We start from the raw sequence: 18,429 nt of genomic DNA, 5'->3' as shown, positions 1-18,429 counted from the left end.
TCCCTTGTGCTAATTCCCATTTTAGGTATAGGTGCTCATCTGCCTTAGGGCTTCTATTGGAAATCCCTTCCTCCAGCTGACTGCAGTGCCAATTTAGGAAAGCACGTGCGCACATTTTATTAATTCCAACAGGAATGCCTCTAATTGTTCATAATTACTGCTAAAACTTCTGTTGTGGTAAGTCAGGTTAGTGGGGGAGAGGAGGAGCTAATCTTTATAAGGCTCATCAGGAAGATGTAGTTGGAGGAGCTCAGTAGTAACTTCATTCTGGACTTCACTGAGGAAGTTACGAGTATCTTAATCCATACCATGTGAGCAATACTTTCCATATTCTTAGTACTTTGCAAGTACTTAACAGTAGTTAATGCACTTAACAGTAGTTAATGCAAACATTACTTAATCTTTTTGAGCAGGTATTATCCATATTTTACAGATGAGGAAACAGAGGCAGATCTATGTAATGTACCCACGGTCAGAGAGGGCAAATGTTTAAGATTTAGGATGAATTTAGCAGTTCCTGGCTCCCTGTGCCATACTTAGACCACTAGTTTACATCTTTCTCAAATGAGCCCCAAGATAAATGAAAAAACAAAACTGGAGCTATTTATTACATAGACTGCCAAAAAACAGCTTATAACATCAGAATCCTAAATGCCAGCTCAGCTTATGTTGCAAGGAGAACTGCTCACTGTGGGGCTGATCTGCAAGTCCTTACTCATATGAGATGTCCTCATGCAACTGTTTTCAGGAAGGGCTTTAATTAGATATACATTTTGAAATACAAGCTGTTAACACCAAAATGTACATCAGTTTAGACATGAAAATGGTGTACAGGTCTAGTAACCACAGAATAAACTCCTAAACAGCTACCAACTGCAAACTAATAAATACAGTAGTTTATGACATTCGCTTTTTTCCTTAAATAAGAAACGATGATGTAATTGTATGAATGCTAAAATAATTTGAAAACACAGCTGTTTTGGGGATAATGCACAGGTGCATATTGGTTCCATATACAAACAAGACAAAATTACTTGCCTGCAATTTTTACAGAATGTTAACTTTATCCAAACTCATAACCTGGTTGGTAAAATGTATAAAAATTATTTAGTTTCCCCTCATGCTTTAGATAGGATCTCAATTGTCTATAACTGTGTGGGCATCAGTGATCTTTTTCCAGAAGTCTCTGATCAGATGTAGGTTTTAATTTCGCAAGTGTTTCTCCTTCAAGCTTTCTGCATTTTTGTTGATCTTTGGAAGTTTTCAGTTCCTTCATATATTGTATTATCCAACGATCAAGGGAAGCTATTTGTGTGGCCTCTTCTGGAAAAGGACTTGCTTTCTTACCAAACCCAAGCCAAATATTTCAGAGACCTAAACTAAATTGTAAGATGGGGAGCTACAACTATATCTCCAATTCCAAGTTCAGTTATATAGCTGTAACTGAAGAATGCTTATTCCAAAATTTAATGCCACTGAAATGTCAGACAGAAAAGAACAGCAGTAGAGTTTTTAGGGTTAACTTAATGTTCAAGTTATTTGAAGAAGTCAACTGGAAAATTAGCCAGTGATAATTCTTAACACAGTGAGAGTTGCTTAACGTGCTGGCAATTCAGAAAACTTTATATGGACAGAAAACTGGATATGATGTGCTTGTTTCTATTCAGTTCACTGTTTATTAAAAATTCATTAATTCAAGAGGAAGCAATGTTGTCCAGTAGACAGAGCATAGGGCTGTGACTCAGGAGAGAGAAGTGCAGTTCCTGGCACTGCTACGGACTCATTCTCCTTTGTGATGTGAAGCTTGTCCCAGTCAGCAGATGAAAAGTGCTATCTTAATGCTAGGGTAAACAACAAACAAAAATAAAAGGCGTTTTATATTGTCCTACATCCCTCCCCTTGTGATTAAAAATAGCTAGTGCAACATTTCCAATCTGACAATTTCCTTATAGTTTTGTGGCCTAACTTCAAAGCCACACAAAACTTCAGGTTCAAACTGTTATTCTTGGTGCCAGTGTGTGAGAAAGTGTTTAAAAAAAAACAAAAGGAAAAAGGGATAGCTTCTAATGAAAACATTCTGTGTATGTGTGTGTCTTTATATATAACACACAGACACAACACATAGTTAGAGACTAACAAATTTATTAGAGCATAAGCTTTCGTGAGCTACAGCTCACTTCATCGGATGCATCCGATGAAGTGAGCTGTAGCTCACGAAAGCTTATGCTCTAATAAATTTGTTAGTCTCTAAGGTGCCACAAGTACTCCTTTTCTTTTTGCGAATACAGACTAACACGGCTGCTACTCTGAAACACATAGTTAGTGTGTCAGGCTTCTGCTTTGCTTTGTCTTTAGAAGAACATGTCAGTCCCCTGCTTGATCTGCAGGCTGGGTGAGAGGAAAGGAAATGAGTTTGTAGGTACCTATCCTGTGTCCTACCCAATTCCTGCTTTTCTTTTGGGATGGAAGGTTGCTTGACTCTGACCCCCCACAAGTTGGCTGTAGATGTCAGTGCTTATCCCCCAACTATGACACCTCTGACTGTGGCTTGTAGAGCGCATATCTGTGGATAGTGGTGTTTGAAGCCTAATAGAAGATGATAATGCTATTGAATTGTCCTGTTTATGTGGTTAAGTTTAAGGGCTTTCTTCTAAATGCTCTCTTGTACTGAATCTGTAAGTTTAGTTCATTTAACATTTTCTTTAAGTTGTAGGAGTTAACATATCAAAGCTGTCTTTAACACTATTTGGCAATGCCACGAATGGGTATTGTGCACATATGAAGTGTCTTCTAGCAATAACTCTCCCGTCCTGTCCTCACACCTCCTCTCATTATCATGTCACTCAACTCGCATCACAATGTACACTTAAAATGTAATGAACAAAACAGAAATCCTTAGAAGTATCAAGACAGGTGTTAATTACTGCCTTCCCTATACCTTCCTTGTCCATGCAATAGTGCAGTGGTGGGCAACCCGTCGGGTTATTCTGCTGGCGGGCCGCCAGACCGTTTGTTTCCATTTGCATGGCCGCCCGCAGCTCCCAGTGGCCGCGGTTCACCGTTCCCAGCCAATGGGAGCTGCGGGAAGCGGTGGCCAGGCCTGCTGTAGTGTGTTTATTGCAGATTCCTTGGGGAAAAGACCTCATCTTCCTATTTGTCCAGAAAGAACCAAGGGCATATTTAGTGATGTACTATTAACAGAGATCTAAAAGGTTCTTGAGAAGAGAATGTTCAAATAGGTTTGAAACAGAGTGTGATATGAGGAGTTGTACTGGAGTAAGGGGCAAGTCCATATCCCAGCATGCAGCCCAGTCATCTCAGCTGGGCCTCAATGAGATCCACAGAAAGAAATGGAGAGGAATCCTGCTAGTCTGGCACCAAGCAAGTCTCCTCAGCAGACATGTTTGAGATTATCAAAGTTTAAATTTAGATTTAAAGGGGTATTTTTAGCATAAAAGTTACCATCACTGGCGCTGCTCAGAGAGATACTTTAAAATTGAAATAAACCTTTAAAAGCTTCAGATACACTAGCAGGCCCTATGAAACACTCCAACACATCCCACGGAAGTCTGTAGGCCAGGACTTCAGTGGTGGCATCAAAGGTCCTGTAAGTTGCACCGTGAGGTAAACCGGTCATAAAATTGGTGTAAGCGGCAGCACAGTGTTATTTGCACTGGTTTGGCATCAGAAAATGTTCAGGAATACCTTACATACTGAGGGGACAGAAGCTGATGTAACAGGAAAAGCAACTAACAGGATGGTGTAAAATAAAGCAAGCCTTTGCTTTAGCTTACTCCACTTAGCTTAACCATCCCCAACACTTCTGTGGCCAAAAATTTGCGTGGATGCTGCTGCACCTGCTTATGCTAGGGCTGAATATGGTCCTCATAGATTATAAAATTAGTCTGACAGTAATTTTGCATGCTCACTGAATGCCCAAACTGGACAAGTTAAACTACTTTGTGGCATGCCCATACATATTTATTTTCTGTCAGAGTAGGCCATCATTTATGTCACTGCTGAATTTTGGCCCCTGGAATCTAGAGAATTTGATTTATTTTTCCCTGGTGATTATTTTAGACCTAATCATATCTCTGAAATGTTCATGGTGTTTCTATTTTTCCCCGACCCCTCAGTCTCCCACACTGGTTGAGTTTAGCCTGAATCAAGGACACTTTGTCCAGCTGAAAATTGGTATATATTCTTTAGGGTGTATTTTCATTGCCTTGCATTGGGCATTTAGTGCTGCAACTTCCATAAATGTTCAGAAAAGTTATGTGGCTGAATATCTATGTACCACAATGAAAGGTTAACCCTAAATTTCTTTAGAATAGTGTGTGTAAAAAAACAAAAACGCTAAAATGTTGACTAAACATAAGTGCCTATCCAAAAGTCTTAATTGTGTATTACTGACTAGTGGAAAAAGCTAGATCAGACTCTGGCTTTCTCCAATAAACACTCAGAGTTTGAATCTGATCTCTTTTACTCCACTGAGTTCAGTGAAGTTACTCTTGATGTACACCAATATAAGTGAGATCAGAATCAGACCTTCAGAGGTCAGAAACAGCCTGAACAAGATAGATGTTTCTGTACTCCTGAAGTAGCAAGTCCTCTAGCTCTCAAATTGTTTCAAATACAATTTGCCTCTTATGATAATAAAAAAGCATTCAGTTGTCCTAATTCAATAAGTGTCAGGCAGATTTTTTTTCAAGAGCTGTTTCAGGAAAAGTGGCTAAAAGTATTTGTTTCCTAATTGAGATGAGCTATGTATCTCTCTTACATCCTGTCAAAATCTACAAGAGATTTAACTGAAATAAAATTTAGCATCTTAAAAGATTATTTGGTTACTGGTATGTTATTTGGTTCAGTGTCTTAGCCCTTTTTCTCTTCTATGCCTTGCTACTTCTAAAAAGAAACACTTTTGCTAAGCCCATGAAGGTTCCTTGGAAATTACTGAAACTTATTGTGAATTATAGTTGCAGTTGTTGCTGGAACTTTTCATTATAACGAGACACTGGAAATGTTCCAATTATTTTATTTTAGAAGAACTAATAAGTAATAAAACAAAGTTTCCTAAGAAGATTATTTAAATCACATGGGAAAAGTAATACACATATTTAGATTCTTAGGCAGAGATAATAGGAAAGGTTGAATCCATATGTGTTGGACACACTAATTTTTTCAAAATCTTTTTAATTTAAGTAAGTACAGGCATGCAATAAAAGACACAAATCACATATCAGAGTTTGGCATATAACTCTAGAAGGTGACCAGACAATAGATTTGTAAAATAAATGAGAAAACAATATTGCAGTTTTCATCAGAGGATTACACTAATAAGGAAAAAAGAAAAGGAGTACTTGTGGCACCTTAGAGACTAACAAATTTATTTGAGCATAAGCTTTCGTGAGCTACAGCTCACTTCATCGGTTGCATCCGATGAAGTGAGCTGTAGCTCACGAAAGCTTATGCTCAAATAAATTTGTAAGACTCTAAGGTGCCACAAGTACTCCTTTTCTTTTTGTGAATAGAGACTAACACGGCTGCTACTCTCAAACTAATAAGGAAAAACGCTACGATATACTGGTTTATGGTATTTTCTGTATGTTCAGTGAAAGGTTGTGGTGTTTCAATATGCACACGTGTCTCTGTTGCTGACAGAATAGTTTTATTTGTCACTGCAGAATACTGTAAAATATTTTAATACACTGCATTATAAAGTTAAGCAGAAGAATGTTAAAGGTTGCATTTCTTCTGCAAATGAAAAGTCTTATCCTGAAGACTGCAGAGCACTGGCATACAGAAGTAAGTTTATAACTTTGCACAATAGTAAAATATAGTAAGTTCTGAGTAAATTGATTACATCAGAAAAGGTATAGCTGTGTTTTACAACTCTATATAGATGAATGTCACAAGTATTTTTTATATAATTTACTTTGAAGAACCTAGAGGAGTCTACCTGTGTGAGTAATCCAAGTAAAATTGGAATAAGGTCTGTCTGTATCCTAGCTAAAGGATGAAGACTGAGTGGCAACTCTCCTGCAAGCACTGTAGCAATTTTTAACTTGCAAAAGAAGAACAAGTGCCTGAAATTAATAAAGAAAAAGAAGAAAACTTGATAGAGGCTTTTTGCGATCTGGTTTCCCATCATCTAAAAAGATGCCTTTAAAGAACCTTAGAACATTGAAAAGAACAGCATGATTTCATAGCATTTTGATTTTTTTTAACCACAACAAAAAATCCCTTCATAAGTAGACTTGGCTAAAAAGGCACATGTTCCTGAAAGTTTTCTGCTTGGGTGACTACGACTTTGTAAAAATTGAAAGGAGAGGGAAAAAGGAATGCTCCAGCTTGTATAAGAAATGAACCTTTGCCCAATCACTTTTTGTTTGCGAATAAGGTAACTTTTTGTGTGTGTGAAATTTGAAAGCAATAAGGTATGTGGGTCCTTTCTCTTTATTGGTTCTCAAGAGTCGATCAGATTTTTATTCTTTTAGAGCAGCCTGAAGTTGTGAGATAAAGCAGCTCAGAAAAAAATGTTCTCAAGCAGATGCCTTTAAGAGACAGAAATCATGAATTTCTTGAATTGCAAACACTTTGGGGGTGGCTACAATGACTTTTTGACAGTGACAGTAACTCTGCCTTGTCTTTTTGAGCCCTTCTTTGGCCCATTCACTCCGGAAAGCTGCTTAAGCGCACTTAAGCGCATTAGCATTTGGATGCTAGGGGACCATATTGACCCTCATTTGGAAAGTTTAAATGAGTGAAAGATGGAGCGATTTGTTAGGGCTTTAGAAACCAGCTTTAGAGAGCGGCAGGTTTTCCGCTTTGGTTTGTTCGGGTGCTTGTTCTAATCTGGTGCGCTGTTTAAAGGCGACCAGACTGATTTGTGACACATGAGTCCAAAGGGCTATTTTTTTGGGCTTGACCCGATTAGCTAATCTGTGCTTTGAATTTCAATGGCTGGTATCAGAAGGAGTGCACTTTGGAAATGGCTCACTGGTGGATTACCTCATTGGTAACTGCATACAGACACAGATGGCAAAATGTTAATTATTTGTCAAAAGAGACAAAATGGGATCTAAGGTAAATTGTGGTGATGTGTGGAAAAAGTGATTAGGTCTATGTTAAAAAATTTAATGAAATCAAAACTGCAGCTCCCCGAAGAATTTGGCATGCCACTCTTTCACCGTCCTCTCATCATGACCTTTTCCAGTTTAGTTATAACTTCTTCCCCGTGTTCTCAGAAGCCTGATCCACTGAACAAAAATGGTCCGACAAATTGTGAACACAAACACCATTTTTGAAGGGTGTTTTGTGTTACTATAAGCACAGATTTTTTTCCTCTAGTGAGATTTGTGTTTTTCAAGCATTCCAGCAGCAGTGTTTGTGCTGCTATAGATAATGATTGTGCCAGAATTTGCATTATGAGTCCCTCTTGCCAGGGATTTATAATTTAGTGTAGTAATATTTATGAAGGGTGAAAAATTAATATCCAAAGGAAGAAGTTGAGGAGGAAATATTTTTAGCTAAATGAGAAGTGGAAATCAATTAGCAATGTTTAAGTTCATAGGCCTGAAGAGAGAGAGCAGATTTGTTTGTGTTATATTTTTCTTGTGATACACTCAGAAGTCATCATCCTTTAAAAATAAAATTTTATGGCTTGTTGTTGTTATTATTTATCAGTATTATGGTAGCACGTAAGGGCTCTAGTCAAAGATCATGGCCTTGTTGTGCTAAGTGCTATATAAAGAGTAAAAATAAATTAAATAAATATTTGGGTATTCAAGTATGTGTTCGGTTATTTTTATTAGGAAGTACATTTGTTGAGAAGAGCAGTTGCTGCAGATGTTCATCATCTTAAAAATAAATGAATAAGTGTTTTTGCAAATATGCTAAAAATCCCATTACAGTCTTTCACAGTGCATTTCTAAAATAAGTCCAACACTTGTATTTTTTCAGGAAGGAAAGAAGCAAAAAGTAAAACAATAAATGGAATGGATGGTTTTGTGGCTAAAGATAAATTGGATTGTATTTCAGATTCTTCTAGAGACTTTCCAGGTGACTTTGGCCAAGATAATAAGAGGCAAATTCTGTTCTGATATTGGTGAAATCCTATTTATATCAGATTCATATATGGCTTAAACAGATGTTATGCCACATCTGAATTTGGTCTTAGCTTCAGTTTCCCTATCTGTAAAATGGGATAATGATACATTTTTTAACTCACAGGGGTATTATGAGAATACATTCACTAAGGATTGTAAAATGCTTTTAGAGCCTCAGATACAGGAGCCTTAGTAACTATAGAAGCATAAAATATTTATTTTATTATTAAATATTATGCAAAACCAAAACAAGTTTTCTGGCCAGCATGAAAAAGAATAAAAATGCACTGCAAGTAAATCCCCACCTTCTTTGTTCTTCCTTTAATTCCTGTCTTGTGCACTAATCACTTAGGAAACACTAACAAAATAAATCTCTATGCAAGAAGACATTTCCCATCAGCTCTTGTAACCCTGCATCATATCTGGGCCCAAATTCAGCAGTCTGTCCAGTTTATCAGAGCACTTGCCCATTTGCTTAACTTCAATAGGGCTTAAGCATATGCTTAAATTTAAGCATATGTTTAAGTGCTTTGCTGAATCCTCCAGATTTCCATCTGTAATTGAATGCAATTGAGAAGTCCCTTTCACAAATAGGCATCCTAAAGCTAATTAATACACAATGTTCTATAACATTAAAGCTAGTCTATAACCAGACAAATGGAAGAGAAATCAAAGACAAACCTGACACTCTGTCTGGAATTCATACTTTTGAACCTAGATAAGTGTTAAATTACAATATATTTTATCCCGAAGCCCTGAGACCCGCAAAATATTTAGGAGTACAGTGCCATCACTTGTTGAGAAGGGTGGTCATACAAGAGGATTTGTTTCCCCAGCAGACTTAGCCCTTGCAGCCAATTGCAAAGTTATAAAAGTTTTGTTTAATGTTTATAGATTGAAACCACATTTGAGCATGAAACTTTTATAATCAGTTGTTGGGGTTCCTAAATTGCCACATATATTACTAGTGGTACTTGAGCTTGAAGATCCATCAATTCACTTTACAATTTTTTAAGGAAGTGGTATGTAAAGAAACAAAATTTGGGGGCTGCTGGGCTAGCAGGAATGGCTGTTGAGGATGGTCACAAGTAATGTCTGAGGCGGGATCACGTAATACAGTCAAACCTTTTAAAGTAAAAATATACAGTACAGTGAGTTAAGAAGTTAATATTTGCTTTAAGAAAGAATTTTCTTGGTTTTGTCAGTTTGTGTCAGAACATTAATGTAGCTCATTAGTTAGATTTTTAGTGAATGGAAATACATTAAATTAATAGTGTTTTGTATTTAAAATTGACCGTCAGCAAAAACACACTTTTCACTGAGCATTGAATCAAGGCCTCAATGTTTATTGATTGCGAAGGCTACAAAATGGGGGGGTTCATCTTTCTGATAAAATCATCCCTCTCTTGCTTTCTTTTTTATCAGACACTTTGTACAAAGGCTACAATGCAGACTGTCCGGGCATCTGACACCAATGAAGTAGTCAAGCTAATATTCCGTGAATCTGATAATGACCGAAAGGTATGTAACCGAATACAGACATATCAGAGAAGATTGCTGAACATCTCCTTTTCAGATTTGCAAACATCAAAGGCAAAATTTATCTCTGGCTGTAATTTCTGGAAGTGACTTACCAGGGATGAATTTAGCTCTAAAAATTTAGTTACAAAATGTAGGCTAAGATAACTTAGCACCTGATACTTTAGGGTGCTGAGCATCATCTTGCAAGATTGGGCTTTTAGGGGTGAATTACTGTATGATTTGTGATGAAAGTGAGTTTTTGGAAGAGTGTATTCTTTTCTGAGAGGCACTTTACGTAGCCCTACAAAAATTAGACTTATGCATCATCATTTAGGGGGAGAATATAGATGTCCACACGCTTTAGAACTGTTTATCTAATCTTGTTAGCTGTTTCCCAGTGAACCAAATGGACTGACTGATAAGAAGACAGATTTAGAGATCTAGAAATTTACTTGATTTTTTTAAAGGGCTGAAGTTGTATAGTTGAGAATGACTGAGTGTCTGCCCGTCCAACTCATATGACCACTTGGGCCAGAAGTTCTTCCCTGATTTTTTTTTTCTGCTTTACTTTCTCAGGTTATGTTACAGTTAGAAAAGAAGCTCTTTGACTATTTTAATCAAGATGTTTTTAGAGACAACAATGGCACTGCGGTAAGTTTGTGGCTATGCAACATTTTAAAAATAAGTAGTTTTTTACATATCTACATTTACGGTGTGCATATGAGATTGGAAATGAGACCCACTTGGACAAATAGCTCAAAAACCAGGGGTAAGTTACCTTTTTTTTTTTGGTCTAAATATATTACTATGGATGGAAAATTGATATTGACTATCTTCACATACCAATATTTTTCTCATTTTGAAACATTTGTTCCAATCTATGCTTTGACACAGCCTTTCTTTATATTGTCTCACTAAAAATTCACTGTCCCATTTCCAATTCCATTTGATAGATACCCAAGAGAAATGAAAACTTGTCCCTCTACAATTTATCTGTTTTATTTCTCTTAATTTTTAATATCACCTTGAAAGTTTATAATTGTATTCTTCTTTCTATCTGCTGAACAAAGTTACTCCTCTTTATTGAAATTCATAATATACCAGTGGCATTTTAAATGACAGTTTTGACAATTTCACATGCATAACCACATGCCCATACACACATACTTGTGTGCAAACTCATATGCAGACATCATACTCTAACATATTACATTTCAAAATCAGCTGCCATTTCGTTCATGCACCGAGAAGCAGGAAATCTTCCAGATCAAGCATGGAAGGAAAAAGATAAACGATATAATGAGCCATTGGAGATAATCTAATCTTCATGGTCTAGTTAAACACACCGCACCATGATCACTAAAAACAAACTACCTATCTAAAAGGATAAATGTTCCTATGCCGAATTCAACCAAAAAAATCCATCGCATCCTTCATCAACCAGCGGTCTTGTACCAGCCTGACAGAAATTTAATTCAAGCTGGCTCCTGAAAATAATTATTGTATTTTAAGAGTAGTAATCATTGGTTGGGACATGATTGAATGTGTCCATGCCTATTGACTTTTTCTATGATTTATAGCTTTGTTTAGTCGATATTCCCATCGAAATTGTATAATTAATTATAAGTGGGGCTGTCAGGTCTGCAGGATGGAGTGCCCTGATGAGTATTTGGGAAGATTAAATTTTCCTTAGCTATACCGATGCAAGGCTTGGGAATTTTCACAGCACTATGGCTGTTGGATAAAGATGTTTTCTGTGTTTAGCAACTGCTTTAGCTCAAGATCCATTGATTTTCTGAGCTTTTTTTTATCAGTGTGGTGTCTCTTCAGTAACAGTGGAATTTGTGCAGTTGTGACAAGACATGACAAATATTTATTATAAACAGCCTACTTTATCATTGTCCATACACAGTTATTCCGTCTTTTTTACACTTTAATCAACAAGAATTCTTAAGATAGATGTAGAAATGGTTATCATGTTTATGAAAAATCTAAAACAGATACAAATTATCAGTTCAGCAGAAATACTGTCTTTTCCAGTCTGAAATATCTCAGGTCTAATATTTTCCAAACTTCAGCAACTGTCCCTGTTTCCTCCACAAAATGGCATGTACAATGAGTAAGTGAAGACCCTTCTATATCATTCTGTTTAAAAAAGATCAGTGCAGATAGCAACTTTACCAAGGTATGCAATAAAATAGAAAAGAGAAAATTCATGTCAAATCTCTAACTAATGCAAAATTATCATAGAACATCAAGTGAGATTTACCTTAGTATTGTAATGTACTTCAAGGAACCAGTTCAACTCTGGTATAACTCCATTGACTACAATGGAGCTACAGTGCCTACATGTGCCAGTGGTGAGTGTTACAAAGAATATAATGGGAAGGATAGAATGCCTGAGTCACAGGAAGCTGAACTTGGCTCTGATTGTCCCATGAATTCCCAAATATAGTGAGTTTAAGTGGGCATCTAAAAGTAGTATCTTTGAGTCAGAAGAGCTTAGAAACATTGGTCCTCGGGTCCAGCCAAGTTCTCCTGTACAATACCTGTATGTCCTCCTGATCCAGAGGCTGTCCTGGGACCAGTTCAGCTCCAAGAACAAGTTTGAGAAGCCTCAGGGCTATTCTAACTTGTGCCAGCGAGTAAGAGCCTTCCAGGGGACACTACACTAGCTGAGGATTATTAGAGTTCTGTGGTGGTCCGGTCACTCTCCCTTTCTGGTTATGCTCCCAACACACCCAAATAGCAGAGGGCTCACAGTGTGGGGGAAATCGTCAGCTGGCTCATTAAGCCAGTTTCATGGCCTCTGCACCAGGAGCAGGATCTACAATCTGGTCCAACATTCCTGGCTTTGCACTATTACATGTGGAAAAGTCAGCTATAGACCTTAGCTGTACATTTGGATTTGCCAGTTTTAGAATGATAGGCATAAACAATAGGCATAAACAATATCATATGATATCTTCAGGTGAATGTCATAATTCAGAGTTTTTTAAATAAATCCACACTTTATCCATATATTTTCAATACTTAAAATAATTTGTACTAACTAATTCAGGATATAACTAATTATTTGCTACAAGGCAGCTCATGTTCAAGAATTTCCTGTTAACATAAAAAAATTAGAAAGAAAAACAATTCAAGGATAATTAATTATTTAACCAGAAAAAAACATAATTATTATTGATTTGTGCAAAGGCACCATTAATTAAATGCTACCAGTTCAGTAGCCAATTACATAAATATATAGCAGGAATGTAAAAACTATTAATGACTGTAGGAGAATGATTAAATCATTAAAAATATTTTATAATCTTTAACCACTATCAAAAATGAAAAATGGTTCATACATTCATATATCTCACAAACTATATTCATGAACTATATCAGCAGGAAAATCATAGTTTGTCCTCATGAATTTGACCATTACTGTACTGTAGGGGTTTTCAATCAACTCATTATCCTAACAGCTTTGAGGCTGATCCTGCTTCCCCTGCAGCTAGAGGATAGTTTGGCCATTGACTTCAATGGGAGCAGAGCTGGCTTTCAGTGATGTTGTTGAGCTATCTTGTGTACTGCTTGTAGAAACTATATTGTGACAATATGGGTATAACATTTATCCTCCTTTCTTGCTGCATCTTCATGAAAAGACTGTCTGTACTTCTTCCTCTGTCTACTCTGTTCTTTTGGGACCTAGGACTCAATCCTTCCTAGAGATAAGTCACCTTTGCACTACTCTAGAGGCACAAAGGAGATTTAAGGCTGCCTTAGACAGTCAGCTGAAGATCGCTGCAGCTTGGGGGAATCCTTGGCTGCCTTTACACTGTCTACTTCCTGCATCACAGATACATCAGGGGCACGCTAGAGGCAGGTAGGGATAGGACCAGAGTGCAATGCAGTCTGGTGATCCTCGGCCAGTTAAATGATTCATAAGAAATTGTTCTTCCCAGCATTTGTGTTTGGGTCCAAAACAGACCCCAGGTGATTCTAGGATTGCCAGGTAGCGTAACGTTATCTCTGCCCTGCCACTTTTCAAATGCTTTCACATATTTCATGCAGCAGTCTCTGGCAGCAGATCTGCTGACTCCCTTCTCTGGGTCCAGGAAAAGCCCAATAACCTTTGGTCTTCAGACACCATGAAAGGGAAATGATTATATATTTCTTCTTACTGTACCTTTTAGATGGGATAAGACAAAATGAAGGCTACGGCTGTGTTGTTTTTGTTTTGTTTACATCGACTGTCAAATACCCACTTCTTCCAGCAGATCCTAAATAACAAAGAATGGAGAATAAATTCCTATAACAAGTACTTTGTCTTGTGTACAACAAAAGATATCTTTCTTGGGGCTTAATCCCTTTGATCCAAAAGTCTTTTTAGATTAACTAACATACATAAGAGAAGAGAACTAGAATGTGTTATAAAAATGGTTCTGGTTATAAAGATTGTGTTCTCCATATGTCAAACAAGGATTTAAAGTAATTATTGAGCTAATTAATTTGAGAGTTTTTTTCTTAATGCAGGTGTTAATCTAATGATCAGCAATTGCTGATTTTTTAAATATTTCCAGGGAAACCTAAAAGGATTTGTGAGGGTGAGAGAGAGAGAGAAATTTAATCCACTAGGGATCTTTATTAAGCTTTTTTGTGTGAATATGTGTGCTCATGAAGTTAAGGAACTGGCATCACTGAAAATGTATTAATCAACAGACAAGATATAGCACAATGCACTCTTCCCAATGGCCTTGGCTCTGACCCTTTTAAAGATAATGGGAATGCTGTCCACTAAGAACTAGATTAGGACGATCAAACGCATTTCATCAGGATTTGACTTGAACCATGATCCCAGAGGTGAAAAGGCAGAGGTTTATCCACTGAGCCACCTAGCCCCTGTCCAGATAAAATCTTGAATATGATGTATAAGGGGCAAATTAAGATAGAGAAAGGAAATTGATTGTTCAGGATCACAGTTGCCGAGGACTGGGGGAGCAGGGAACCTATACACCTGACTATATCAGAGCAGTCTTCTTAATTTAAAGCTGTACTCTGAGGTGACTGTTTTTCACATAATATAAATGGGAAAATGACATAATGCATCCCTTCTTCACTTGAAAACAGTATTTACCTGCTAGGATTTTTGTTAGCTCAATTCAATACTTAGTCGGTGTGCAGTGGGATGGTTCTAAAAGTCCAAAATGGGGAACAGTGGAAGGAGGAAATCTAATGATCTGACCAATACATTCCACTAACAAATGTGAAGTCAGTAAATGTTTGGGAAGCTGAGTTATACAATTAAAATATGTCTCTTTCTACAGTGTAGCAGGGTGTCACATCAGTACAAGACTGGTGTTCCACATTCGTTGATTATTCTCTTGTATAATTGCTCTCAAAACTCCATGGTCACAAAACTACAAATAGTGCCTAATGATTCTTTGCTCCACTGTGCTGTTCTCCATACTATATGTAAGAATCAAAACCAGTTCATGTGTACATGCAGCAGTGTTGAATACTGTTCTAAAGCATTCCATTTGTCCTTAGATTAGTATAGTCAAATGAGTCCATATTGTCCTTGTGTCCATATTAGAAGTCTGAATTCTGGCACATAGTCAATTTAATCCAACTGACATATTTTGATGTACAGGTAATTTTTTTAAACTGAACTGCATATAAGATAACACTGTATTCTGTAGCACAGAAGCACATTTGTGTATACCCGATTACCCGGAAAGCCCAATACAGTAGTCCTTAGATAAAATTCTCATTAACAAGAATGGGAAAGTTGGCTGAGTAAAGACTGCAGAATCTGGACGAAAGTCTTTGTTCAGCTAATGTGTATTGTTTTTTAGATCCCCATAAGTAATGTATATAATTCCTACATATTTATGTCCGTATCAAATTGCAGTCCCCAAATCACATGTACAGCACAGTACATTCAACAATGCTAATTTCCTAGTAGTACAAATTCATGTTGTATTTTATTACCAGAGACATTTAAAAATGAATAGACATGTACAGTAAATATATCAAACTTTAATTAGGAATAGCCTACTTATACATCTTTTTCTAAAAGTTAGTTTCTATTCAGACTTGTATTTTGTGTATGCATATATAATAGGATATTCTGTGTACGTATAAATACAGTGCAATTGAATTGCCGTCACAAGTGTTACAATATAAATAATCTAAGTGTCTGTTCCATCAAATAGCCTTGTAAGAGCTATTCATGGAAGTATGGTTTTGGAGGATCAGACCTTTGAAATCAAGGGGCTCCTTGTAGGCACAGGGATCTGTAGAGTCAGTTACAGGATGCGGACCTTATTAAAATCAAGCTAAGCACAAAAATGTTAATTTTGACTCTGAGCCTGATTTGGAAAGATTGCAATATTAGTGTAATAAATTTTTATTCAACAGCAGCTCCCTAAAGTAAGGGATATAAACTTCTGAGTAGACTTCTTTAGGCGTTAGAATAGGGACATTCAAACTTCACCCAACTTGATGGGTTTGGAAACTAACCAAAAACCTGAACTCTCACCTAGTTTGTATACAGTGGAGCAGATAATACTGACCCCTTTGTAGTGGCTCTGCTGAAATGAAGATGGAGCATTGAATGATGGGACCTGTAGTCTTTGTGTTTTGTGTCTCTGTTTTAAAAGATGCAAGTGGCTTGGCTGCATTTTAGAATACCTTGGACTGTTTTTTGTTTAATCCTCAGCTCAGAGATATGGGAAGGGAGAATTTAAAGTTCCTTCTTGAGAACTACTTAAATTGAGAACTGCCAAAATTCAAGTTCTGAAATGAAGCACTTTCTTTTGAACATATCCCAAAATAAAATAAGGAGTGGATCCTATCTGATGTGGATCAGGGTATTGACTGCAGTGCTGAACTACTAGTACGTTGCTGAGCATAGTGCTTGTTACCTACAATCCAACAGAGAAGTGTGTGTACAGGCTGGAGGACCAGGAAAAACAGGGTCTAGAATACATCATGAGGTACTGAATGGCTGGTAGGGAGGGTTAATGTATCATGTGAATCTTTCTGAAGCATTTCTGTCAGTGGCTGGCCCTCATGCTGCCCCGGCTCTCAATTTCTTGTGCAGTAGCTCTTAAGCACACTTGAATAAACCATTACTCATGGCTGGCATTAAGAATAACTGAAAATCCCACAACATACGTAATTTGCATTCATCAAATTGTCCTCATGTAGTTATACTGTGGCCACACCCTGACGCTAATGGTTCTAACCCCATGTCCTGCCCACTTTCCCCCACAGTCATCAGTGCTCAGTTCATAGCAGGGATCAACATCATCATCGAAGATCCCTTGATTCGAGGATGATCTCTACCACAGATTTACATATAGGCCCTGAGATGACTCAGGAGTCCAACAGCAGGGATAGAGGTTGCTCATAGGCCCTGAATCAGGAAAACACTTGAGTGCACATTTGAAGTTAAGTACATACTTCATTGTTTTCCTGAATAGAGGTGCTTTCCTGAACTGGGACCATATTGCTGAGCCATAAGCACATTCCTCTGCACTATGCTGTATGTAGTCTCCCATCTCATACAGAGAGGTGTCATCCACCTCTGTGGCACCATTTATTCCAACCTCAGCCTGGACTTTACAAAACACTTTCAGGGAATGGCAGGGATGTGCATCTGAGGAGGGGGGAATATGGGGAAGTAGACAAGAAGAAATGGTGCCAAGATCCTTAGGGATGAGTCTTATAGAATTTTAAAAGGAAGCAATACAGCTCTATAGAAATTACTCTAAAAATCTATGTATATAGTGTAGTTGTAGCTGTGTCAGTTCCAGGATATTAGAGAGACAACGTAGGTGAAATAATATATTTTATTGGACCAACTTCTATTGATAAGAGAGACAAGCTTGATAAGAGAGACAGGACAACAGCGGAGAAGCTTACAGACAATTAATATGCCCTGAGGCTACTGTCACACTTCCCCAGCCCTTTTCACATTGGGGGAACTTCTAGGGGAGCCAGGGAAAGAGTCCCAGAGCCAGTGAAGACGCATGGAGCTGCCATGCAGATGACCCTTGCCTCCTGCACACACAACCCTCCCATGACATAACCTTAGGAAAGCTCCATAAGTGGCAGTTCCCGTCAAAACCCTTTTCCTACAGGTAAACTCATGGCATACAAGTGAGGTCCCAAAGGACCAGAGCAGAGCATGCATAGAACTTATCTTTAAAAGGGGGAACAAAGAAGACCTGGAGAATTATAGACTAGTCAACCTAACTTTGATACCTGGAATGATACTATAACGAATTATTAAATAATAAGTTTATAAACACCTAGAGGATAATAGGGTGATAAGGAATAGCCAGCATGGATTTGTCAAGAACAAATCATGCCACAGCAACCTAATTTCCTTCTTTGACAGGGTTACTGGCCAAGTGCATGGGGGGGTGGAGGGCAGAGGAGGAACCAGTAGCCATGATATATCTTGATTTTAGTAAGGCTTTTGACACAATTGCACAACATTCTCACATCATTCCCACTGGAGAAATGTAGTCTAGATGAAATTACTATTAGTTGGGTGCATAACTGTACTCAAAGTGTATGTATCTATGGTTCGCTGTCAAACTGGGAGCACATATCTAGAGTGGTCCTGCAGGCCTCAGTCCTGGGTCTGAAACTATTGAGTAAGTTCATTAATGATTTGGATAATGGAGTGGAGAGTATGCTTAAAAAAACAAAAATTGCAGATGGCACCAGGCTCAGCAAGGTTGTATGCACTTTGGAGGACATGATTAGAATTCAGAATGACTTCGACAAATTTAGA

At 37.6% G+C, this 18,429-nt stretch overlaps 1 protein-coding gene across 6 annotated transcripts in view; it reads left to right on the top strand.

Moving 5' to 3' along the window:
* The window catches only part of INPP5A (inositol polyphosphate-5-phosphatase A), a 444,123-nt gene that overhangs the window by 360,156 nt on the left and 65,538 nt on the right, over positions 1–18,429 (top strand). For all 6 annotated transcript variants that reach the window (XR_006282883.1, XM_038409257.2, XM_038409258.2 and 3 more), the window contains 2 exons: positions 9,534–9,629; positions 10,206–10,280. Coding sequence is in view for 5 of the 6 variants with exons in the window: in XM_038409257.2 (XP_038265185.1) it covers positions 9,534–9,629; positions 10,206–10,280 (171 nt within the window). In the remaining variant the exon portion in view is untranslated. The remainder of the gene's footprint in view (positions 1–9,533; positions 9,630–10,205; positions 10,281–18,429) is intronic.

This window comes from Dermochelys coriacea, chromosome 7 (genome assembly GCF_009764565.3).
Source record: "Dermochelys coriacea isolate rDerCor1 chromosome 7, rDerCor1.pri.v4, whole genome shotgun sequence".
NCBI lineage: Eukaryota > Metazoa > Chordata > Testudines > Dermochelyidae > Dermochelys > Dermochelys coriacea.
This window is presented reverse-complemented; position numbering and strand designations above follow the sequence as displayed.